This window comes from Urocitellus parryii, chromosome 8, assembly GCF_045843805.1.
Source record: "Urocitellus parryii isolate mUroPar1 chromosome 8, mUroPar1.hap1, whole genome shotgun sequence".
In the NCBI taxonomy this organism is placed as follows: domain Eukaryota; kingdom Metazoa; phylum Chordata; class Mammalia; order Rodentia; family Sciuridae; genus Urocitellus; species Urocitellus parryii.
Window position 1 is genome coordinate 52,591,911 of NC_135538.1, and position 27,167 is coordinate 52,619,077.

Here is a 27,167-nt window from a genome sequence, read left to right on the forward strand (position 1 = left end):
TATAGTCTTCAGAGTCATACACTTTCCAAAGAAAGCATGTGTCATTAGGATGTTTAAATTATGAATTAATATAGAATATTGAGGAAATAGAGTAAACATAATTCTATAAAACAGGTCCAAAACCTGAACACTGAATTAATGTACAATGCTTAACAACATACATCTTATTAGTTATGGGACTTTATTTAAACTTCTGAGCCACACTCTCATCTACTATAAAATGGGAATTAAAAAGTAGCTATAGGTTAAAAATCACTAATTTAAAAATCTAAAATTCCAAAGCTCCAAAATCTGAAAATTTTTGAGTACCAACATAAGCCACAAGTGGAAAATTCCACACATGACCTCGTGTGATAGGTCATAGTCAAAATGCAGGCACACTAAAAACACTATATAAAATTATCTTCAGGACAAGTATTTAAGTTTTATAGGAAACATGAATTTCACATGTAGACTTGGGTCTCATTCCCAAGATATTTCATTATGTTTATACAAATATTCCAAAATCCCCAAAATCCAAAATCTGAAAGATTTCTGGTCCCAATCATTTTGAATAAAGGAGAGTCAGCTTGTACTTTTGCTAGGTGATTGGGAAGACTACTCGAGGTAATGCTTGTAAACTCCTAATGCCTAGCCTATAGTAAATGTTCAATAAAGAGCAATTACTTTTATCTTCATACAGACTTCCAGGATTCATTAAATGCTTGATAACCAGAAAACTAGATTCATCTTTTAAACTAATAAGCTTTAAAATGATAATCTATGATGCTGTTCATTATTTTAAAAAAACAAACATTTATTATTCTAAATATATCCCAGGTCCTGGAGCTAGATCTTAGAAATACAAAATGGTTTAGAACTACACTTTAGAAACTATAGCACATTCTCTTTGGTATCTTTGGTGGTGAAAAAAAAAAAAAAAACTTGTTTTTTTCCTCAGGTGAATTTTATTTTGGGGAACAGATGAAAGTGATTCAGGGTCAAATCTCATTATGCAGTGAATGATCAATTTGATAATACCACTCTCTGGTTGAAAATAATTATAAAGTAATAAGCCTGATTTTCAAGTGTAGCACATCAATCTCACTCATCTCCATTTCCAAAGTCCTGTGTCTGCATCTAGCCTTTCTCCCCACTTGCCATAAAGACGACAACACTGACACTCTTTAAGGCATACCTCTCGGGCTAGGTATGCCCCTTGATTCCACTCGTCCCAAATGGTCTGGCCTAAGAAGGCACAATAATGTTTAGGTCACATTCACCCACTTACTGGTCTCAAAGAAACCACTCCTTTAAAGCTTTAACTATAGGTCTTAAAAAAAAAAGAATGTCAACTAAAAAATGCAAATGCACAAATGCCCTCCTCTCAAAAAGAACAGAAAAAAACTAAATCCACTTGTAGATACTGCCTTTCTAAACCTCACAATATATTGACAATTTCTTGAATGCCTTCAACGTTAGCTAGAAGTTAAATGAAAGATCAAGTTGGAGAAGGAAAAAAGTTTTCTTCAAATTGAACTCACCAGCTCACCCCAAGGTTCAACCTACTTCTATTTAGTATATTATTTTCCTTCATTTTACTTAACCCAATTTGAAAATGGCTGTCCATTAAAGCTTCCTAAATATTACTTTACACATATCTCACCCTTCTGAAAAAAAATTTTTTTTCAAAAATTCAAACACCAAACCCAAAGTCCTTAGCCTGACCACTAAGGCTATCTGATCACTGGCAATCTGACCCCTCCAATCTGCTTTCCACTACCTCCTACCTTCCCAGGAGTTTTATACACAAGCCATGAGAACACTGCCATGTATTTTTCCATTTTTACTCTCACAGTGCTATCCCAACCCATGATCTCTCTCTCTTGTACTTTTGAGGTCTGAGTTTTATTTAGGGCCCAGTTCAAGTTCTATTCCCATGAGACTATCCTGTGCCATCCTCTCCACTTGCCAGGAATTCTGCTCCTCCCAGAGAAGCATGATCTAAATAGCATGATACTAAATAGCTTAGTATGCATATAGTGTTTTCTTCTTTGCTACTTATTAATCTTTCTATGCACATAACAGGTCTGTTCAAACAATCTTTTTTCTTCTTTGTATTTCTATTGCCTGGCATTAGAATGTATAGAATGATAATTATAATCATATTATTTCCATGGAGTTTTTTGCAAATTGGTACAATGCAAGTTTAATAATATATACTTTAATTTTTACAAAAAGGATACTTGACTGCCCACAGAACCCATGAATAATATACAACAGCCAGTCACGATGCACTGTGTTTTTAATTATACCCAGAAGTTCACCATTCCACACGTACTTCATATAAGGCTCACTACAGATCCCAAATACACCTGAAAAATAAAAATTGATGCCAAAAAAATAAGAAAACTGATTGACATTCAACTCATTTTTAAGTTCTTCCAATGACATTTTTAACTTCAAAGAAAGATGCCTGATTAATACAATTGTCATTTTCATTAGATATCATTCATATCAGTATCTAGAGCATTGTGCTGATTCTGTACTAAAATCAAAAAAGAAATGCTTTTTCTGATTTCTGAGAGTTTTTAACTTAAGAGAAAGGAAAATCAAAGGGAAAGTAAAGTCACATGTACAAATACATTAAGAAGCCAAGAGACAACAGAGAGCAGGAGTTGAGAGCACAGCATGCAATCAGAGTGCTTGGGCCTAGGACATCCTGGCTCTGCCTTTTATCAGTAGCATGACAGGTATGACCAAAGTGTTACTATGTCAGTGCCTCTGTTTCTTCATCTGCACCTGAATCATGTGGTTTCTGTGCATAAAATAAATTAGTACTGCATAGAAAGTGCTTAAAACAACTGCTTAGAATGATTGCTGAGAACAAGCCTGGCACATTACTCAATCTTCCATAAAATGTAGTTATTATTACACCAGGCCTTTTTCACATGAAGAAGTTAATTTCATCAAACATGATTTCAGAATATCCACATATAAGTGTATTAAACATCAATGAGTTTTAAAAAGTCATCTATAGTGACAAGTAAGAAACAAGCGTATGTATAAACTAATAGCCTAAAATACGGTACCAGTTTTGGATAATAGTCAAGCAATACTATTTTTCGCCTCAAAACATGATCTGATAAGAGTATTAATTAATTTATTTACTTTTGTGGTATTGGGGATTGAACCCAGGACTATTCTACCCCTGGGCTATATCCCCAGCCCTTTTTAAATTTTATTTTGAGACAGGGTCTCACTAAGTTGCCCAGGCTGGCCTCACATTTGTGATCCTCCTTGCTTCAGCCACCTGGGTCACTGGGATTACAGGCATGTACACCACACCTGGCTGAGAGTATTGATTTACGTACTATAATGCATTTATAAAAATTAAACTTTCTCTGTCCTTTCAACGCATCACATGAGAGAATGAATAATGCAGACACTCTCCCACTTTGGCACCTTAGGCAAGTTACTTAACATCGCCATTTTCTAAACTGTAAAATGATGACCCTACTACTCAGCGATGTTGTTCAGATTAAAGAGTTTTTGCAAAGCCCCTGCTACATTATATGACTCACAGCAGAGACTTTTCAAAATGTATTATTTTCCTTTTTACATACTCTCCCACTTTTTTCCCTCTCTTTATTTCCTATCAGTTTTCCCCTGTGTGGGAAATTAATCCATGACCCCAGCAAAGGTGTCAGAATCCTAATCAGAAGAACTTATGAATATGTTATATTACATGCCATGTAGGAATAAAAGTACAGATGTAATAGGCTACTAAGCAAATTACTTTGAGCCAAGGAAATTATTCTGGATTATCCACATGAACCCAATGTAATCAAAGGGTTTTTATAAATGAAAGAAGAAAAGAGGAGTGTGAATGTTAAAATGACGTAATGTAGAAAAACAACTTGGATGGCTGCTACTGGCTTTGAAAATGGAAGGAAGGGAGCAGAGTGCCAAGAAATGAGAGAGCCCCCACAAGATAGAAAGGGCAAGAAAACTGGTTTTCCTCTAGATCCCCCAGAAAGAAACGCAGCCCTGCTGATACACCAAACTTATTTCAACGAGACCCATTTGGGAAAACTGACTTCTGTAAGATAATAAATGTGTGTTATACTAAGTTGTAATTTGTTATAGCAACAACAAGTAACTAATCCACTACATCATTCATATTTATCAAGTAATTTTTATGAGGCTTAGAGATATTATATGTAAATTTCTAGGCAACCTATTGTCCCCCCCCAAAAAAAAAACAATGTTGCATTAGTCTTTATGATGGAAAATAAGATATTCTCTGATATTAACAAAAAAATTTTTCCATTTATACTTTACAAAAAGTCTAGACCAATAAAAAGTGCATGAATACCAGACCTTAAACTATACTACAGAGCTACAGTAACAAAAACAACATGGTATTGGCACCAAAACAGGCCCAAATCTTTACCATATCAGCCTAGGATCTGACTTCCTGAATAAGACTCCTAAAGCACAAGAAGTAAAATCAAGAATCAATAAATGGGATGGACTCAAATTAAAAAGCTTCTTCTCAACAAAGGAAACAATAACATGAGAAGAGAGCCTATAGATTGAGAGAAAATCTTTACCACATGCACCTCTGATAAAGTGTTAATCTCTAGGATATATAAAGAACTCAACAACTTAAGACCAAAAAAACAAATAACCCAATCAATAAATGGGCTAAGGAACAGATACTTCACAGAAGAAGAAATACAACTGATCAATAAATATATGAAAAAGTGTTCAACATCTCTAGCAATTAGAGAAATGAAAATCAAAACTACTCTAAGATTTCATCTCATTCCTGTCAGAATGGCAGTCATCAAGAATATAGGCAACAATAAATGGTGGTGAGGATGTGGTGAAAAAGGTACACTCACACATTGCTGGTAGAACTGCAAATTGGTGCAACCACTATGGAAAGCAGTATGGAGATTCCTCAGAAAATTGGGAATGGAATTATCATTTGACCCAGCTATTCTACTCCTTAGTTTATACCCAAAGGACTTAAAATCAGCATACTATAGTGAAGCAGCCACATCAATGTTTATAGCAGCTCAATTCACAATAGCTAAACTATGGAACCAACTTAGGTGTCCCTCAATAGATGAGTGGATAAAGAAAATGTGATATATATACTCAATGGTATATTACTCAGCTTTAAAGAAGAGTGAAATTATGGCATTTGCCAGTAAATGGTTGGAGTTGGAGAATATCATGCTAAGCGAAATAAGCCAATAACACAAAACCAAAGGCCGAATGTTTTCTCTAATATGTGGACGCTAATTCAAAATAAGGCTGGCGGGGGCACTAGGGAAGAATAGCATTACCTTAGATTAAGTAGAGGGAAGTAATGGGAGGAAAAGGGAAGAGATGTGGGATAGGAAAGATAGTAGAATGAACAAACATTATTACTCTCTATATATATGTGACTACATGACCAATATGATTCTGCAACATGTACACTCAGAAAAATGAGAAATCATATCCCATCTATGTATGATATGTATCAAAGTGCATAAATGCATTCCACAGTCATGTATAACTAATTAAAACAAATTTAAAAATTTTTTTTTTAAAGTGCATGAATAGCCGGACATGTTGAAACATGCCTGTAATGCCACAGCCTTGGGAATCTGAGGCAAGAGGATCAGAAGTTCAAAGCCAGCCTCAGCAACTTAGTGAAGCCCTAAATAACTTAGCAAGACCCTGCCTCAAAATAAACAATAAAAAGGGCTGTGAATGTGAATCAGTGAATAAAATCCCTGGGTGCAATCCCTGGTACAAAGAAAAAAAAGTGCATGAATAATGGCTGGAAAATGTCAGCATACAATTTTCTGGCTGGCCTACAAACAAAATCACATGGTGATTAATGATCTCTATAAAAATGAATTGGTCAAGTTCATGAATCTAAAACAACCCCATGTAAAGATAAAGAGCACTGAGGGATGGAGAAATATGAGAGGAATGTGAATAAATTTAATGAGATGCCATTTCATGGACGCCACATTAACATACATTAAATATGCTGAAAAGCACCTACCGCTTCCACCTTGTGTAATTAATCCTTCATCTTCAAAGATGTCAAAACTCTCCTGGCGACTCTGGGTCGTTTCTGATTTTAACATCTCCAGGGGCATTCGCAAGACAGTAAGATTATACTGAAGTGAGTGAGACAAATCATAGCTGTAACTGAGAAGAGAATTTTAACTTGAGAATTACAAAAGCAAAGCACGTTTCATGATCTTGCTCCCATATGGAATTAAAATCTGTGAACTAAATTACTTAGCACCTGTTATTTCAACTTAGAAGTAATGCTGTTCAAATAAGCACTGTAAAATAGCAAAATATGAGCATGATTAGAAATTCAAAAACTCACGGCATGACTTAAGATATTTGCATGAGTAAAAATAAATAACACATTGTGAGTAACTTATATTCATTGATTTGCACAATGTGCATTTATTGCTTCATACTGAAATCAATGTACATTCATGGTCTTATGCATAGGGGTCACATTTTCATATGCATTTGGATGGGATCCTGAAGTTATTACAATATCCACTACAATAGTACATGGTTGTGAACACTAGTTTACACATGAGCCAAAATGATTATATTAATTATTATTGGTAGTATAATGACTAAATAAAAAAACAAGAATAAGAATATAAGATAAGCCATTACAGAGAAACATGTTTCAGGAGAGTAAAACCTTATAAAAATTATAAAAGTCTATGCAAATAAAATTTGGACTTTAGGCCAAAAGAAACCTGTTACAGTTCTGATGTCACATAATTAACAATCTTATGAGTATCTCTAGCATATATTTTTGGCACAGAATTTTAAAAGGTATCTTGAATACTTCAGGTTAATACAATTTGTTTTTAAAATATTTTAGTAATATTTTAAGATGATTACAAATCTGACTGGAGAATCAAACACCTTATTATTTCTTTTTAAATTTATTTACATAATTTAATTGAAACTGATTTCAGTTTCATCTATGAAATTCAACTTTACTACATTTTCTTGATGGTTCCATTCATTTTATAGTAGACAATCTTGAAGAGATAAAAGCTATATTAAGAAGCTAGGGGGCTGGGGATGTAGCTCAAGTGGTAACACGCTCGCCTGGCATGTGTGGGACACTGGGTTCGATCCTCAGCACCACATAAAAATAAAATAAAGATGTTGTGTCCACCGAAAACTAAAAAATAAATATTAAAAAATTCTCTCTCTCTCTCAAAAAAAAAAAAGAAGTTGGTTTCTGACTTTAACAATCAGTTCTTCCTATTTTAAACAATTGCTTTATTCTAGCTGAATATTAAGGATATAGTATACCCTTCTCAAAAGACTATGGATGAGGCACAAAAACTTTAATCTTCATTATTTTTACTTTTGGAAAGACTTAATGAAGACAAACCAAGAAATATGAAGCAGAAGATCATTTTTAATAGTACCACTGAATTTCAGTAATAATTCAGACATTATAAACATAATATCAGGCAATAAAGACTAAAAAGAAGATGATAAAATACAAGGAAAATATACATTCAATAAATATTTATGGGACGGAGGTATGACTCAGCAGTGGAACATTGCCTTGCACATGTGAAGCCCTGGGTTCCATCCCCAGCATTAGAAAACAAAACAAAACAAATATTTACGGAAGTGAAAATTATTTCATGAGGAGCCCTTCACTCTGTGATTATTAAAACAAATTTCAATTTTACATAAATGAAGACATCAAACAATCTACATAGTAGACATGTTTTTATTTCATAAATAAGTGATTAATCTATTAATTAAAAATAAATTTCTAAAAAATGCAAATTACCCTGTCAGTATATAATACCAACAGCTACAAATGTGCTAGGTTCTCTTTCAGTTCTCATGACTGAGGTTCTTATTAGCACATGCTATTTTGTGTTCTATTTTTTAATTTGGATATTATAGCAGACAGAATCTTCCATCTATCACAATAATTCTTTCTACTAGATCTACATATTGGTCACATCAGTGGTGGTGTAACACTTTATCATAATGCTATACCATAATTTACTTGCCTGTTCTTTAATTATTGATATTCAGACTATCCCTGGATTGGCTGGTTTGCTTGTTAGGCTACCATAAATATATGTCCAAAAATGTCTCTTTACTAATGGGGATTCATATTCTCCCTCCTAATATATTTTTCTTAGGAGGTATTTTTATATATACTTAATTTCTCTCCAGGAAAATTATTAATCTGAGATGGCATCAGCAATATGTCAGTATTGCGATAGTTGTCCTATTTTTAATTTATTTGCACCTAATTTTGCCAAATTATTCAGTGAAAATTGAACTGTGAGACTGTTACAACTCTCTGGCTGAATGCAGAGTTCATGTTTCTAATTCAAAACTGCAAAACAAAAATATTTCCTTAAAACACATCAAGTCCTATCTAAAAAAAAATAATAATAACCTTTATAGTGAGACTACCCTTTAGTTTTTTATCCATTTGAATTTTCTGTTTTCCAATTTTATTGATACAGTACATAGTGGTGGGATTGATTGTTACATATTTGGACATGCACACAATACAACAATATATTTTGGTCAATATCACTTCCCAGTATGAATTTTCAAATATCAGATTTTTAAAAGGAATAACTACATTTAAATGTTTTTAAATAAAATAATTTGGTTATTTTTTTAATGTAGGAAGTGTTACTGTGTGCTCTCACTTTATTTATACCCCCTGGAAAATAATGTAAAACTTTAAGTGATTATTAATAGAGACAAAACTAAGTTACAACTTACCTAAAGTAAAAATTGCTGGATAGGTCCACATTTTGAAATATTCGTAAATACCTTAAAAAAAATCAAAGCATGTAAAAACATTCATGTAAAAACATTCAGATGATACAAATTTATATATATGCTTATATTTGCTTATATATACTTATAACATATGCTTATATATATTTATATTAGTAAAACATTCATTAAACTGAGTAATTCAAGCCATTCCTGAATAGAGATTTCATCAGAAGCAGCTCTAAATCTGCTGATCATCCCTAAAAGACTCTTAACTTCATAGTTCGTTCCTTGTCACTGATTATGCCTGTCAGAGGCAAAATCATACACCTACATGTGTGGGGCATTTCGACTGATGGCAAGATAGCAGTAAATAACTGTTTTCACTTTTACAGTGTGGTTTTGTAAATACTTTGAGGATGGAGAGAAGAGTGTAACAAAAATCAAATATTTGTGTATCATCATAATTTTAAATTGGAAAGTTATTTTGTTTTGTTGGTACTGGGGATTGAACCCAGGAGAGCCTTACCACTAAACTATATCCCCAGCCCTTTTATTTTTATTTATTTTTTTAATTTTGAGACAGGGTCTCACTAAATTGTTTAAACTGGACTTGAACTTATGATCCTCCTGCCACAGCCTCCTGAGTCCCTGGAATTGGAGGCATGTCATGCCTGGCTAAGTTGGAAAGTTTTTAAACTGAAGAAAAAATTATAGAATATCCACCTGCCTTTCACTCAAGAGAAACAAATAGTCACATTTTTATATTCACTTCAACTTTTTAAAAACAAAATAATTAAAACATACTTTAAAGAGTTAAAATCCCCTTTGTTTTATTAAGTCCTGTTCTCTCTCTCTAAAGGCTACCACTTTTCTGTTACTGACATGAATGAACCCTTCTGTCCTAGTGTGCCATTACTTCTACCCCATTACAGACATCTTTAAAATTACATGTAGCTCAATGTTCATAGCAGCTCAATTCACAATAGCTCAGCTATAGAACCAAACCAGATGCTCTTCAATAGATGAATGGATAAAGAAAATGTGGTATATATACACAATAGAATATTAGCCATAAATAAGAATGAAATTATGGCATTTGCCAGTAAATGGATGAAACTGGAGGCTATCATGCTAAATGAAATAAGTCAATCCCAAAAAATCAAAGGCCTAATTTTCTCTCTGATATGTGGATGCTGACTCACAATGGGGGTGGTGGGGATAGAGGTTCCCTAGATTGGAGGAGGCACAGCAGATGCGGGGATGGGAATGGGAAAGACAGTAGAATGAATGGAACATAATTTTCCTATGTTCATATATGAATGCACGAACAGTGTAACTCCACATTATGTACAACCATGAGAATGGGAAATTATGTTCCATGTATGTATGGTATGTCAAAATACATTCTACTGTCATGTATAACTAAAAAGAACAAATAAATAAATAAAATTTTTCTAAATGACATGTAGCATTATATTATGTTGAATACATTTGCCCAAATCATTCCAAACTTTGTATATTCTTCTGAAACCCTTTTTTCCCACTCAATTTTTAAAGTAACTATGTTAAAAGCTAAGGATTTAATATGTTCACTTAAACTGATGTTTGCTACTTCATCATATAATACATACCACATTTTATTTATCCATTCCTTGACTGATAGACTGTTAGGTTCTTTCTAGTTTCCCACTATAAGATACAATGCTGCCAAGAACATACCACTTTTCTATACACTTGTATGAGTTTCTCTAGGGCACATATATAGAAGCAGAACTACTGGCATATACATAATGCACATTTTCAGTTTTATTAGAACATGTCAAATTGTCTTCCTAAGGGGTCAAATTAATATCACTTTATAACTTGCTGATTTCACATTACTCATAGCATAAATTCATTTCCCTTGTCTCTGCTAACATTTGACAACAACAGATATTTTAATTATTCCCAATATAGTGAGAATGAAATGGTACCTTTTTAAATTTACAGTTCCCAAATTACTAGCAAGGTTCAACATCTCTTTTGTTAGCTAACGTTTAACCATTTCTCAGTTAGGTTATCATCTTCTCACTAATTTGTAAAAATTCTTCAGATAGTCTACACACTAATCTTTATTAGACTTTCAGACTTCAGCTTATCTCCCAAAATCTGTCTGGATTATAATATTGTTTTAATATAAAAAGCACCAAATATGTCATTTTTTATACTTTGTGCTTTTTTTAAATTTTATTTGTGAAATCCTCCTCCCTGTTAGGATCATAAAAATACTTTTTTTTTTCTCCCTTAAAATCGTCTTTGAACTTCTGGAATTGCCTCTTGAGTACTATCAGAGATTAGAATCTAATTTATTTTTGTCCAAATTTAAAACCAGCACCATTTAGCCTAACTTTTCCCCAATGATTTGTTGTGCTCACTCTTCTCATATGCCATTTTCCCACATAAAGTGAATCTTTTCTAGACTTTTTCGACTCTGTTTATCAATCATTGTTAGTTCCTTCTCCAATACAAAGCATATTACTATCTGGTTATCTTAATTGTACTTACGGATTATCTTCATTACTATAAGTCTTGCTGTTTGGTTAGGTTTATTTCTTCTTGTTTTTCTATTTTAGAATTATTATCTAAACTATACTTAGACATTTGCTTTTCTATATGAAAATTAAAATGATTTTGTCATTTAAATTTTTTAAAAATCCTCTGGAATTTGATTAGTTACATTAAATTTATGAATTAATTTTGGAGAAAACCAATCTTTATGACATTGTCTTCTCATTCATGAACAAAGGGACATCTTTCCAATTATTTAGGGATTTTAAATATATTTTAGTAATGATTTAAATTTCTCCATAAGGTTTTGTGTAGCTTCTGTTGTGTTTATTTCCAGGTGGCTTATGTGTCTGGGTGCTGTTGTGAATGGGGTCATTATTAAATTTTCTAGTTGGATAACGTCAGTGTATAGAAACACTACTGGTTCTTACATGCTGATATTTTTTTTCAATCACCTTTTCATTAGTTCTGAGAGCTTGTAGATATTCTTATATTTTTCAAGTAGAAAATATGCTACATCATGTCTACATAATAATAATGTGCCTCCTTTTTAAGCTTTTTAAAAATATTATTTAAGTTGTCAATGGACCTTTATTTTATTTATTTACTTTTATGTGGTACTAAGAATCAAACCCAGTGCCTCACACATGGTAGGCAAGTGCTCTACTGCTGAGCTACAACCCCAGCCCCTCCTTTTTAAGCTTTATACCTTATTTTTCTAGTCTTATTGAATTGGCTAGGGCTATTAGTTATGATGGTAGATATCTCTATTGTTCCTTATTTAATTAAAGGCAATGCTTTTAAAGTTTTACTCTCCATTTCCTGTAAATATTAAAATGATCATAATTTTTCCTAGCAATATTTTAAAGTGGTAAAAATTTACTAATATTTTATTAAATATTTGTACTTAAATGCATTATTGGATTATACAGTTTTGTAAGTGTGTTAAACATTTTGTTTACCAAATAATATTACTTTGTTCCACTTATAATAAAGTATTAATATAATTGTATTTTATTTTGGATAAAACAATAAGATATTTTTACTCTTTAAAGATAGTAAAATTTCTAGGGCTGGGGATGTGGCTTAAGCGGTAGCGCGCTCGCCTGGCATGCGTGCGGCCCAGGTTTGATCCTCAGCACCACATACAAACAAAGATGTTGTGTCCCCAAAAAACTAAAAACATAAATATTAAAAAAATTCTCTCTTTCTCTCTCTCCCTCTCTCTCTCTCTCTCTCTCTCTCTCTCTCTCTCTCTCTCTGTCTCTCACTCTCTCTTAAAAAAAAATTAAAGATAATAAAATTTCTACATAGAACCAAACAATTTGTTTGACTATTTTTGGCTAAAGAATCATAAAGATGGCATTTATTAATTATATAAACCTCTTCAACTCTTTCCCATCCCTTGATTCATGTGCAATAGCCTATTTAATTCACTTTTAATTAATATACAATTCCAGTCTATTAGGTATATGTGATACAATTTTTCAGTTAGTGCAAGACAAAGATCTACTTTATCTATCTGTTGAACTGTTCCTATCCTCATCTGCAACAAATTATTTTTTAACAAACACCACTTTTAAATCATAACAAAGACATCACAAGAATCCAGGAAACCTTAAACTAACAAAGTTTCAAGCAAAAGAGCCACACCACCTTTAATTTTGGTTTGTGTATCAAAACAACACTATGAAAAGTACACAGTATAATTTAAATCTAAACTATTACTATACTAAAACATAAATATACCTTTGTTTCATTTTAACACTTACAATATTAAATGAATTGAAACTTTATAATTTTAAATCTATCAATTTCCTCTACTTTCCCAAGGCTTCAATAATTTTTCCCAAAACTTTGGAAAAATGTCAAATCTACAAAAAAAATAAATAAATTGGAGAGAAAATAGTAAAATGAACACCAGCCCCTTTTCTGAATTCATGGTTAGAGCCCTCTCTCTTTAAATACACAAGCACATTTTATTTTTCAAAACCATTTGATTGCATATCCCTAATATGAAAATTTGAAATCTGAAATGCTCCAAAATCTGTCCTCAGAAAGTCCTCTGTAGCCCTGTGTATGTGTGCGCATGCACATGTACATTTCAACCAAGGATCTAATTGACATTCACATGCTGCATCTGTCATTTCTGTTCTAAAATCTCGAATAGTCAATCCTAAAATTTGGGGGTTTTTTTTCTATCTTTGATGACTTTGATATTTTCAGAGTCCAGGCCAGTGGTCTTGAAAAAAATTCATACAATATGAATTTGTCTCATTTCATCATGCTTAGATTCAAGTGAAATATTTTCAGCAAATTAAAAAAAAGAAAAGAACTTTAAGGTAATCTGTGTCTCTCCCATTGCTTCACAATAAGAAGCAAATAATGCTAGTTTTATCTCATTATTGGTGATGCTAAGTTTGATCATTTGGTTAAGTATGCCTGTTCTTTTTAATTATACAAATTACCTTTTCCTATTTGCAAATAATAACCATTGTGTCCTTGTCTGAATCAATTATTATAATGGAGCCTTCACAGCCTGGAACAAAAGTTGTGAGCCAACATTTGACCTTTATATATAGCATTTGGAATATTTGGATTCTATTTTGTTTTCTAATTGGCCTGCCTCATTAAAAAAAAAAAAACACATTGCTACCACTAGTACATACCTAGCTTCATCAGGGTGAGTAATCCGTACAGAATCATTGGGTATATAGATCATATTTGTATCTTCAATCTTATATATTGCATGACCACCAATATCTGCCATCTTCCTCCTTTTAGTTATCAACACAATATAATAGCCTTCTAAAAACCTGACAAAACCTGTACAACAAAAAAGAAAAATAAATAGAATGTTTTGTAAATATAGTAAAGTTTTTTAGATACATATTTAAGAGGCCAAAGACTTTTAAACACATTTCTCTCTCATTTAAAGCCACACATTTGTTTGGTTATCTTAGAATTATTATCTAGAAATAACCATACAGTCATTTATCTCACTTAAAAATATTAATGTAAACAATTTTACTTAATTCATTAATTCCTTTAATCTCATTACAAACAGGATTGAGATGCCTTAAGCAAAGCTATACACAAGATTAAAGGGAATTGTTCAATGGATATAAACTTTCAATTCTGCATAGATGAAAAGTTCTAGAGATGTGCTGCACAATAAGGTATATAGACCTACTAGATAAGACACACCAAAGGAACAGATTGCAGATACATTCCCAAGGTCTTCTGCATATAGGCATGTTACTCACAGAATGTCTGTCTAAAAACTGGTGATACGAGGTTTATTAGCTCAAATTTACCCAACCTGTCTTGTTCCCCTTTGAGTACACCATGATATGAGTGACTAAGGTAATTTCAAGATTTGCAGGGACATTCAACTGCCAACTTTACAGCTTTTTTATTCATTGCCCTACACTTTCCAGGCAGATAACCTCAAGATGAGACAGCCTGCCGGGCACATAGGTGCATGCCTGTAATCCCGGCAGGCTCAGAAGCTGAGACAGGAGGATCAAAAGTTCCAAGCCAGCCTCAGCAATTTAGCAAGGCCCTAAGCTGAGGGGGGAAAAAAGGCTGAGGATGTGGTTCAGTGGTAAAGCGCCCTGGGTTCAATAATCCCTGGTACCAAAAACAAAAAGATGAGACTGCTCCCTACACATGCAATCACCTCAGGGGAACCAAACTGTCCCCCATCCAGGATCACAGGTCTGGTAGATAAACATCTCATAAGACAAATGGAGATTGCCCCCTCATGTGATAAATACTTTTTCAGGAGCCACTTGTAAAACCAGAACTGAGTAACCTGATAAAAGACTTGTCCCCTTATTTGGGAAATAGCCTTTTCTCTCTGTTCTCAGTGTTGTCTCTCTTCTCCTTGAGGTAAACTATCCCCAGTTAAGGCTTTGCCTATGTGTTCATGCTCTTAGGCCCAGTTCCATTTCTATTGTCATTGGATCAGAAGTGTCACTGGATCATTACTGTAACAAAGGGCATGGATGGTGGGTTCTCTGTCTTATAAATTTGTAGAATGAAATCCACGAACACAAGGTGAGAGCAAAGCAAAAGGAAGAGCTCCCAAAGACAGAGGGATCCCAAGAGAAGGATGCCAATAGGTGTCTGTTGTCTAGGAGTTTTTATGAGCTTGGTCTGTCCCTGTAGGTGATTGGTGGGGTACAAAATTCTGAAATGGTCCAATCAATTTTATTTTGTCTTCTTCAATCTCAAGGAAAGTAATTTCTAGGCCTTTATTAGCACAAGAGTGGGGATAGGGTTTGTTGGCACAAAAGGAAGTACTTGGGGTAGAGGCAGATTTTGTGGTTATCTGTAATTAAGGATAGGGGTTGGGGTATCCATGGAAGGGTCATTGGGTCCAGGATGTCTGGTGCAATGACAGGATATTCTAGCTAAGGAGGAGTCATTGTGGTTGAAGCTGTCAGGGGCAGCAACAGGATGTTCTCCAGGCCTGCTGTCTCCTTGTAGGATGGCAAGGTCTCATTCCCTCCTTCTCTTCTCTAAGGGCCTTGTCCTATCTACCTATGAGTTGTCTACTTTCCTGCCTCATTACCACTACTGAACTGTAAACTTAAAAATGATTAAGATGGTACATTTTATAAGGGTTTTTGCCACTATTTTACTCACACACATACTCACAAGAGTAAGGAGGAAATTATAGTAAAGAAAAACATTAAAAAATAGTAAAATGAAGCCAAGAATAAAAGTAATATGTCAGAATATATCTTAAGGCTCTATGAATTCACATTTTCCTCTGCATTTTCTAACAGATAATATAAAGGAATACACATAAAATTATACTATACACAGTGACCAAAGTTAAAAACCAAATCAGTTTCTTGAAGAAACTATCCTAGTTCTGAGAACTGGGAGATAATTCTAGAGTGAATCGTCATAAAAAAGGTATGTGATAAAGGAAATAACCTTAGGAGTATTCTCCAGCAGTGTCAAGGATATATTTCATATGTCAAAGCCAATTCACTAAAAGAATGCAGACAAGGCACACAGATGCATGGGGGTCTAATTTCATTTAAAGGTACAATATGAGTATCTACAGAGCATTTCCTCTAATGTGTTCTCCAGGAAATACTAGTTAGTAGGTTCCAGGGAGAGAAAAGTAGATGTGAGCAAATAAATTTGGGAAATATTGGGCTCAAAGACGAACAAACCAAAAAACCCACATAAATTCTCAGAACCTTCCAGTTCTGTGCTAATGTATAATGTTAATCTTGATGAGATACCTTTCTGGATTCTTCTCAAGGAATCTCCTTCCCCTTCTTTAAAAAAATAATTACCAATAAATGTTTTAAAAACATTTTGGGATTTCACAGACTGTTGATTATGAGTGGTAAAACTCAACTTCAGCCAACTCAAATTTAAAAAGGAATTTATATTAAAGATACTGAAGTGATTCATGACACACATGGGCAAATATGTGACTAAGTGACAGAAAACAGTCAAGAAGAGCCTCTGAACATTGATCCCATTCCTCTGTCTCTCTCCACAGACCAGACTCTTCTACTTCTCTAAATCATGTGGTGGAAAACCGCTACTGACAAATTTAAGCTTTTCAACCAAAAGCTTCACTGGGAAGAAACTGACTCTTTGACTAAATTCAATTCCAGAATTCCTTGGAAAGGACTAGGGTTGACCTAATTTGGGTTAAGTGCCTAGCCCTGGGCCAAAATGAACTATGGCCAATGAATGAAGTCAGAATGCTCTGTAAGCCATTTTATATAAGAACCAGGTGATTTAGATTGGGCAGAAGGAGATAGTACCAATTCCCCGAAAAGTGAAGAGGTTGGGTAGAAAAACAATGAGTCCAGTAAGTTACATATCCTTCATGAAATCTATAAACATCATTTCTGATAGTTATAAAACAGATTCCCTCTGAAATTAAGGGTAACTTCCTGGTAACCTGTTTTTCTGCATCCTGTACTTCCTCACACTAAGAATAAAAAAAAATTTCTCATGCTGAGGACAGATGCTAAGGAAATTAAGACTGACATGATCTCTGGATAACTAAATCTGCATATGTGTATTTCCTGCCTTTTATCCTAATCTACCTTCTCTTCTAAAATCTTCTCATGCTCTTAAATTCCCTAAAGATAGATATTTAAGACAAAAAACTCTGCTCTATCTTCCTTAAAACTTGTTTTGAATAAACCTTTCTCCTGCCAACCTGATTCCTGAGTATTTATAAAACACAAGGAGCCATAAAGCCATTTCCTTTAGTAATAGTTAAGCTTTTTTAAATTTCTTGTTACACAGTGATTTTTTTAAAAATATTTTTATTAGTGCATCATAATTATACATAATGGTGGATTGGTTCAGCTTTTTATGAATACAAGTGAGTATTCCTTATTCAAAATGCTTTGGAACTTGAAATTTTTAGATTTTTGGAAAATTTGAGTTTTGAGATATCTTGGCAATGGGACCATAGTCTGAACATGAAATTCATTTATATATTCATTTCACACATGCCTTAAACACATAGTTGAAAAACAATTTTAGATTACATTATTGATAATTTTGTGCATAAAATGAAGTTTTATGGTGTGGAATTTTCCACCTGAGTGTTCTGTTAGCTCTCAAAAAGTTTCAGATTTTGGAGCACCTTGGATTTTGGATTTTGGGTTTAAGGATGCTCAATCTGTATTAGAGAGTTGAAAAATAAAGTTATATTTTATGTCAAATCATTAAAATATATATGTTCTATATCAGTGATTAAAGAGAGATCCATATGCATTAATATTTGGTAGCATTTAGTTCTCAGCCCAGTAGTTTGCTTAAAAAAAAAATGGCTCCCAATACTTTGTTTTTGGAGTTAAAACTAACTTTCTTGGTGGGGGGGAGGAAGGTTTCACTTCTGAAATAGCACTGTGAGGAGCTTAGCAGAATCCTTCCCCAAGGAAACAACCATACTGGTGAAAATTAGTAAAACACAGAAAGTTTCCAGAAATTTCCTAAGGGTATAAAGCAAATGAAGAAATATTTATTCAAGAGAACCTACTAAGTCTTGGTAAGAACAGCAAGTCTGTGGCATTTGAATTATGGTCTGCTTATACACCCTCTCCCAATAACAGGCAATTCACTTCAGGCAGGCACAGCCAAGAGGACAAGGCTCCTTCCTCTCCCCCCAGTTCCCAGTCTAGACCACAGTTTCTGCTCAAGAGAGAAAGGCCACTAGCACTTCCCTTCCGTTTAGCTCTGTGTGGCAGAAGCTCCACTGTAGGCAAGTATGGCTGAGGTCTATAGTCCTTTCTTCTACCCAGTCCCTACTTACAGAGTGGAGGCTCTGTCCTAACATGATAAGTCAAGAATCCTGGGTCTCAGGGGCCCTTGCCTGAAATCACTTCTAGGGAAACTCAAATAAGTCATATACAACTGACTGCTGATCAGTAGAGGTCAGAAGGTAGGATGATGCCACATCCCAAGCACTGAAAGAAAACCTGTCAACCAAGAATCTTCTATCGAGCATAACTATTTTTTCAATTTCTCATATATTAATTTCTAATTTACACTAATTTCTCATATATTCTATGAAACCTAGGCTGGTCCTTTACTACAAAGAGTTGAGAAGCAACTGCTCTAGATTCCTATAGATTGTGCCATATTCCAATGAGAATGTCCACAAATAAAGCATGCTAAAAGTTAGTAGAGAAAACATTTTGGCTTTAGAATGGAAGAAAACCGTTCTAATCATTTCACAAATGTATTATTCACATGGCTCAGAATAATCTGGTCTCATCTGACTACCCCCCAACATTCCAGCTCCGATGAGCATCTTCATTTCTGCACCTCTGCTGTCACTCCTGCTGGAATCCCTCCTCACTTCCCTACTTCTATCCATATCTTTCTTATTCCACTCTCAGGGTTCAGCTTGAGTCTCATCTACTCCAGAAAATCTTTCCTGCCCATTCCAGGACCAAGCAATCTACTTCTTATGAAATCTACAATACAAGTGAACTTATACACCTTGGTTTTTAATTATAATCTTGGAATAGCTTCATGTACATTTATTTTGATCCTATGTCCTACCCCAATTAGACACAAACCCATAGTACAGAAAGAACAGGTTTCCTGACCCACCACAATGAAGGAACTGCAGAGTTTCTCACTAAGGTAAAGGGTGTCAAAATTTAATATTAAAGCAAATTTAAGTAAAAGACTCAAACCAAAGCAGTCTGTATTTACAGAGAGTAATATCGACTTTGGACTATGAAGTAGATCCAGGGTCCCGTTTACTCCAATAAAACAGAGTTAGCATATCATAGAGTATTATGTCCAGTGACCCCTTATCTGAAGTCTGCACCTGAGTTGTAAATTAAACCCACTGCATCAGAGTGAATTAGATTATCCAGGTTACAGTGGAATGTTTTATCTTATAATTTCAAACAGCAAAGTTTCTGATGGTCTGTGAGTATAAAGAAAGCTTCTCGGTAAGAAAGCAGTTATCATCTAAAGAAGGGGGTTATGATACTTTATCACTGCAGCCTGTCTTTAGAAGAAATTTCTGTTAACTTTAAAGTTAATGTATCTGTTATGCCAGCTCTGAAAAGCAGGGCACTGATGTTTATAGTCCATGCTAATTTTTACTTTTTCATTCCACAATGAGCCAGACAGACCCAAAAACATTTCCATATTTGTATGTCTCCTGGATAAAACTGAGCTTTGCTAAGCACATAATCAGATTCTATACAAATGATATTTGATATTTGATGGATGGATAATGAAGTTTTAAACAAACACAGGTGATGGGTTATGACTATAAAGCTAAACAGCCTTATAAACTCTCTTCAAGTAGTGTATGTGAGGGTGGGAAAAAAAAAAGGAAGAGGAGGGCAGATTTCTTACCAACAACACCAAAAGCTGAGACAGCTCGAAATAACCCAGAGGATCCTTTCTGTCCCATCTTTGTTCTATTTCCTAGATCCAAGCGGCCAAGAAGTTCCCGTACTTCTTGTTGAGTATATACATGCTGAAAATAAGCATATGTAATCTGTAAGGTTGTGCTTACTCTGTAGATTATTTATTTACCCTGAAAATTAAGTTGTCTACATGAATTGCTAGCTATTTCATAAACAACTATATAGTAATGTATGACTAAGCTACAATTTTTAAAGCCAACAAGTTCTTTAACATTAGCAATTAGTGCTAAAGTAATTGCTAATTAATATTAAATTAATTTCTAATTATAAAATTAAATTATTGGATCACATTGCTACACAAAAAATGTTAAAATTTATCTGATCCAGAGATGCAGATATTTAAGAGATTCATAGACATATTTCAATAAGAAGGCAAATCCCTTAAAACTAAATGAAAATTTTTAAATACATATGCATTTTTATGATAAGGCCTACAAAGTGTCCCCCAATTAGTCCCACCACCAAATAAAGCCAAGAACCATTAATCAAAACTCCTAAGCAGATGGGGAGGGGAATGGATTCCCAGGAATTCGTAATAAAGAACTTATCAAAAATTATTATAACAGAGAATAGTTTCAGAAAGAGTTTAATGAAAGTGAATTCTAAATTTCAGCTAGTAATATGTTTGCAAAACCAGGACTCCACATGTATTGAGAAATATTCATAGAAAGGAACTTTAACACAAAAGGTAAGTTAAATTCTTCCATTTGTAAAGCTAAAAATTAACTATTTAACACAACTACATTGTATTTCACTTTTGACTAACAGCTTCATGTTTTTGTGCCACCTGAATTAAGCCTCTATATTCCTGACTCTGGATAACTTAATATCTGGATAAGAGCAGATATATCTTCAGTGTAGAGCAAGTCATTAGAAGAGGTCCTGGAGGTGACTTTTTTTTTTCAAATTTCTGTTTGTATTGTTTACTATTATTTATTTACACTTTAGGTTTTCATTTCCCAGAAGAAAAAAGAGTGGAAGAAAGAGCGTTTTGATCTCATGGTAAGAGTCTCTGGAACTCACTTCTTTTATTCTACCTTTTCCTTAAAGATCATTTAGAGATCCTCTACTGCATGATGGACAGATGTGTCCTACTGCAGATTTGATAGCCATCCAGGAAAAAAAGTTCCAATTCTCCAATATCATGTGGTGGCACCATCATTTAAAGAAGGAAAGACAGCCAAATGTCCTGTAATCCCAGGCTTAGACAAGAGGATCCTATGGACGAAGCCAGCATCAGCAAATAAGGGACACCTTCTATAAAACCCTCCTGTGCCTGATGATGGGTAGAATCACTGCCTTTGGGACAGGAGTCCCCTATGTTTCTCCTTTGTAAGAAAGCAATAAACCTTCTCTTTCCTTTTTCTCAAAACCGTGTCCTCATTATTGGATTGGCATGAGGGACAGGACCAAGAGTGAGGGAGGGAGGGAGGGACAGAAGGAAGGAGGAAGGGAGAAAGAGAGGGAGAGAGGGAGGGATGGAGAGAAGAAAGAAAGAAAGAAAGAAAGAAAGAAAGAAAGAAAGAAAGAAAGAAAGAAAGAAAGAAAGAGAAAGAAAGAAAGAAACACACACAACTATATAAGCACATAGTCAGTCCCACACTACATAGTCCCCCACCATAAGGGGGAGGGAGCAGTGCAGAGAAAGAGTACAGAAAAAAAACCAGCAAAACAAAAGTGAAGGGAGGGAGGGGGAGAAAGAGAGATAAAAAGAGGAGGTAGAAAGAAAAGGGGGGGCAGGGCAGGGGGGGTGAGAAGGGGAGGGAAGGATCTTCCCTAAGGCAAATTCAGGACTAGAAGTGATTTTTAACAGTTTAATAATAAGTCTACAGGATAGAAGTCTTGCCTGCCTTGTAGTAACATCATACTCAAACACAGAAATAGATAATTTCTCTTCAGCAGATACAATATTAAGTTACACTGGAATCTTAAAATGTCAACTCTTTAAGAAACTATATTCATTACCTTATCTGAAGAGTGTGCTTTCAAAAACAAATCAAAACGAGGGACAAATTATAATTTTAGCATAATTTTTGACATTAGTAATTTCAAGAAACCAGATTAGAGGTTCAAATCTAGTCAACCAAGAAAAATAATTGTAACTTAAGATCCGTGATAAAAATACATATCACTAAAGGCTATTTCATATCCTTTTAACAACACACCCACAAAAATTCCTGCTTATAGTCAGATTTGGAAGCTACTTACCCTATCATCAATTATGACCAAGTCTTTTGGTTCTGTTCTGTCAATTTTTAAGACACGGTATTTTGTTTCTGCATGATTGCTCCCAACAAGAAAGTATCTCTATAAATAAAAAGGAATATCATTAGTTTTTTAAGGCAGTTTGCCCTATACACATTTTATTACCACACAGGTTGTGAAAATACATTCATAAAGTCAGGTTACTTTTTAAAGAATATTTCTGCTAAGTATAACTGACAGCTTAAAGAAAGATTGATTCCAAAAGGTCAGTTTTAAAATTGAAATATTCTTAGTGGCTTCATGATAAGTATCAGTCTTATGTCTGAAATACACCCAGTAATCAGGTCAGATGAATTTAATTATAAGATAAAATTAGAAATTAATCTTATTGGAGACTGATATTTAAGCTTTGCCAGGAAGAAGCAACTCTGATAAGAATTAGAAAGTTAACTATGTAATTAGGAAGCTTAGACAATTATAGCTATTAAAATATTGATAGGCAATAAAGCTTTAAAAAAATTCTGTACAAGTATGAGATTGTATAAAAGTCCACCTGAAAGTCCTATAAAATATTAAAATAGTTGTACTTTCCCAACTGGTCTTTTATATTGAGTTACTATCTAATATTCTTTCCTTCTTGAAACATTTCCTTGAAGCCTTATATCTAAACACAATAACACTAGCCCACTTAAATACTGACAATAAATGAATAATAAAAAATGTGGAAAATAATCATATATGTAATAAAAATGTTTTTAAGAAAAACTAAATGAGTTTTTATTATGAATTTATATGTGTGGGTGGTAGTGAGGAGGATCAAACCCAGAGCACATGCTTAGCACACGTTCTACCACTGGGCCACATCCCCAGCCCGTGGATGAATTATTTTTAAGTTAATTTTGGAAAAGTAGTAAAAGTTCATTAACAAAAATAAGTTACTTAATGGTGTTTTGCTTTTAATATGCCCTTTAAAAAGTGTCATGTTTTGAACATTGCAAAAATTGAAAAGACAACTGCCACAATCAACTTTCATCTTACCATCTTATTGTTCATATAAGGTATAGATACACAAAGCAATGAAAATAACAAATATGATTTTCTAGAATTTTCTAGATTTGAAGAATGTAGACCACAAGAAATCAGGACAAGAAAGATTCATGTAGGTTACTATAGATATAAAAATGGAAGAGTAGAGAATAGAATTGAGTCATCAAGAATGGGTAAGATTTTGGGGGCTGGGGATATAGCTCAGTTGGTAGAGTGCCTGCCTCGCATGCACAAAGCACTGTGTTCAATCCCCAGTATCACCAAAAAAAAAAAAAAAAGAATGGATAAGATTTTAAGATTTTATATCAGAATATGAACATTTGGTTATACTGTCTTAACTCTAAATCTGTAGAAACAGATGGGTTTTAAAAAAATTATTATTAAATATGTGGTCATGTGCCACGTAACTTGGTCACCAATTTTCTGGCCAACCATGGAGCTTGTAAACAATGGTGGTCTCTTAAGATTATATCACCTAATGACATCATAGCTATCTTTGTGTAAGCACACTTTGATGTTTGTGCCACAAAGAAATCACCTAATGATGAATTTCTCAGAACCTGTCCTTGTTGCTCAGTGACCCATGACTACATATCAGTTTATAAAGGTCTGATCTACTTAGAGAATATAAAGAGTGAAACTGTAGGTTAAGAGATGATACATGAGTCCAGCATCAAGAAGTAGGCTAACCAAAAGACTTAATGCCTCATCTCCAATGAGAGGCAGGGTTCAGATGACACTACCAGTTATAAGAGGTGGAAATAAAGTAATTATACTAATAATTAGTACTAAGTTGGGTCATCCAGCAACAGATTCCATGTCCCAGGGAGTAGCTAAAAAGGCAAGAAAACAGGGAGAAAAGGAAGAGGTCCATCTCAGTGAGGAGTCAGGTCATTCCTGTTCCTTAGGCTCAACCCACTATTGAGAGGAGCAGGGAACCAACCTAATAAAATTCAGAAGAATGATTTGTAAACGATTCATAATTGTTAGCAAAAAAGAGAGTCACTTTCTTGAGGACTTAAAAAAAAAAAAACAGGTCCCAGGGAAGGAAACAGGAAGGGCAAAGACCTAGAAGAGGAAGAAGCTTGTTGCATCTCATCTGTTAGAGGAACAGAACTGAGAAAATGCTCACAAAGCACCTCACACAGTAAGTACAGTGTTCAACATTAAGAAGGCACTCAACAGGTGTTCTTTTTCTCTCCTTTTAAAGACATCAGTGAGTCTATGCCATTTTATTTGAAAAAAAAAAAAGACAAAACAAGGGGAAAAAAGAGAGAGTGAGAGGGAGAAAGTGACAGTGTGTGTCCTAAAGAGAGGAAATCTTGTACATGACCAGAATGAAACTAGGATGAGAGAATGCACCAATTTTTTGGTCACTAGCCTTGATCCTTGATGAGTGTGCAATTAGCCACCACAAACAACATACTATAATAGAGGTGTGAACTAGATGCAGAGAAAACACAGAAAGGGCATTTAATTCATTTAGGGTTGGTCAGAGAGAGGTATGCAGAGAGGCTAGAGTTATTCTGATGCCGAGTTTAGCTTTGAATGACCTCTAAGCAGGACTTTGTGTACTTAACCATGATGGAACAAGTGATAGCCCCTATTTTCACCTGTAAAAATCCTCAGTCATATATCTAACTCCCTCACCTCAATGCACTTTTATTTATATCTGAATTTAATACTTACTTCTGAAGGCCTGGTATAAATTGTTTGGCGCTTGTCTTCCCACTACATCTCATTATAAGCACCTTAAGAGCCTGGGGCTAACTCTCTAATAACCTCTGTGGTTTTTAATTCCTAGTCTACTAGATGCAGTCTGACTCCACAGGCATGGGTAAGTGTTAGGGGAAAAACAATCAACTACCACAGAGTAATCTTTTAATTTGTTGGGTAATTTTCTACATTTATATTAACCCATCTTAAGAAGATGGCTTTTCTAAATCAACTATTCAGTAAGGAACATATCACAGTTTTAAAGGGGATAAAATCCCCAAATGAAAGTCCAAGAATTTTTGTAGTTCCTATGAAATCTAAAGAATAACTGCATAAAATTATGATTTGGCAGTTTGTAATAAAAAGACTGACATGAATCCTGATATGCTGTTGGCAAATATTTTACTGGCCTCTGGAGTACACAAAGGAATGTAGAACTGCACCTCCCATGTCCAGATCCTTCCAAAGATTCCATGAATCAGAGCAGCCAAAAGCGAGAATCCACAGTATTCAGAAACAGATTTAAGTGCGAAGAAAGAAATGGGAAGCAGAATAATACCCATATTCTTTCTTCTAAATTGGTCTATGTGATCTAAGAACCCTAAAAATGTTTTGTGCAGAGAATAGCGACCTCATGTGGAGTTAGTTGTGTGGGAAAGAAAACCACAGATTTTGGTGGGCCTGCTGTATTCAGCAGAATTACTGTCTGCACCGCCCCCTGGCGGGAACTTGAAATGTACTTTCACATGATTTTGCTAAGTCCAGAAAGGCCTAGTTTCCGCTCACTCTTATTTACTCCCTATTGAATATAGCAACACTGTAACTATGTATACCTTAGAGTCTGTTATAGTTAATAGTATGCTTCAAAACGGATCTCAGCCTTTGAGGCTTAAAAATTGCCGCGAAATATCTTTCCATTAAATTCTTGATTTCTGATTTTTCCAAATTTTTATTTTGAAAAATAATTCAAACCTATAGCAAGATAACAGAGCAGTACAATGAACATCCATAAGCCCTTCACCTAGATTCACCAACTATTAACAATTTGTTGTATTTTTTTTCCTCCTTCCCTCCCTCTCAATAAAAGCTTCTTCTGAACCATTCAGAATGCATACAGGTATCATAACACATCATCCCTAGAAGCCTCTACTTACATTTCTTAAATACAAGGCCGACCTCCCACATAATTATACTACTGACATAATATTATCTATATACAATTCATATTCAAATTTCCCTTAGTGTCCCTATAATATCTATAGCTAGCTTTTAAAAACCCAGAATCTAATTAAGGATCATCCATTGCATTTGATTACCAGGTCTTTTTTTGTATCTTTTAATCTAGAATAATCCTTTTCCTGACTTCAACATTTTTAAAGACCCCACTTTTTTGTTGTTATTTACACTAACTTGTTTTCTATTTACATCATTTATCTGACTATTTACTAGTGAATGCCTCACATGTGCCAAGCACTGGACTGGATATCTGAAGAAAAAATAAACCAAATACATATTTGGAGATGTATTTTGTTGATGGATTGGATTGGAAAAGAGAATAATAAATTTAATTACTTTTGTTTGAGCAAGAGCCAGATGGTGGTACCATTTATCAACATAGAGATGATAAGAGAAGAAACAGGGAAAAACAAGAGTTCTCTTCACAATATGCCTAAAGAGATCAATGGGAACAGGTATGTGAATCTGGATCTCATTGGAGAGATCTCAGTTGATGTCACCAGCACATATACTAAACTTCAAGCCAGTGAAATGTGTAAAACCCAATAGGGAAAGTAAATACAGACATCAAGGCACAAAAAAAACAAAACAAAACAAAAAACTAGCCTGAGGAAATGCATCGGATGGGGTGAGCACTCTCCCAGA

At 34.3% G+C, this 27,167-nt stretch overlaps 1 protein-coding gene across 1 annotated transcript in view; it reads right to left on the bottom strand.

The window, feature by feature from the left end:
* Nucleotides 1-27,167, bottom strand: part of Fig4 (FIG4 phosphoinositide 5-phosphatase) — a 104,783-nt gene that overhangs the window by 72,088 nt on the left and 5,528 nt on the right. The window contains exons 2-7 of the mRNA XM_026389612.2: nt 22,527-22,625; nt 20,245-20,368; nt 14,031-14,187; nt 8,815-8,865; nt 6,053-6,201; nt 2,226-2,354 (exon numbers count right to left, since the gene is read on the bottom strand). Coding sequence (XP_026245397.1) covers nt 2,226-2,354; nt 6,053-6,201; nt 8,815-8,865; nt 14,031-14,187; nt 20,245-20,368; nt 22,527-22,625 — 709 coding nt within the window. The remainder of the gene's footprint in view (nt 1-2,225; nt 2,355-6,052; nt 6,202-8,814; nt 8,866-14,030; nt 14,188-20,244; nt 20,369-22,526; nt 22,626-27,167) is intronic.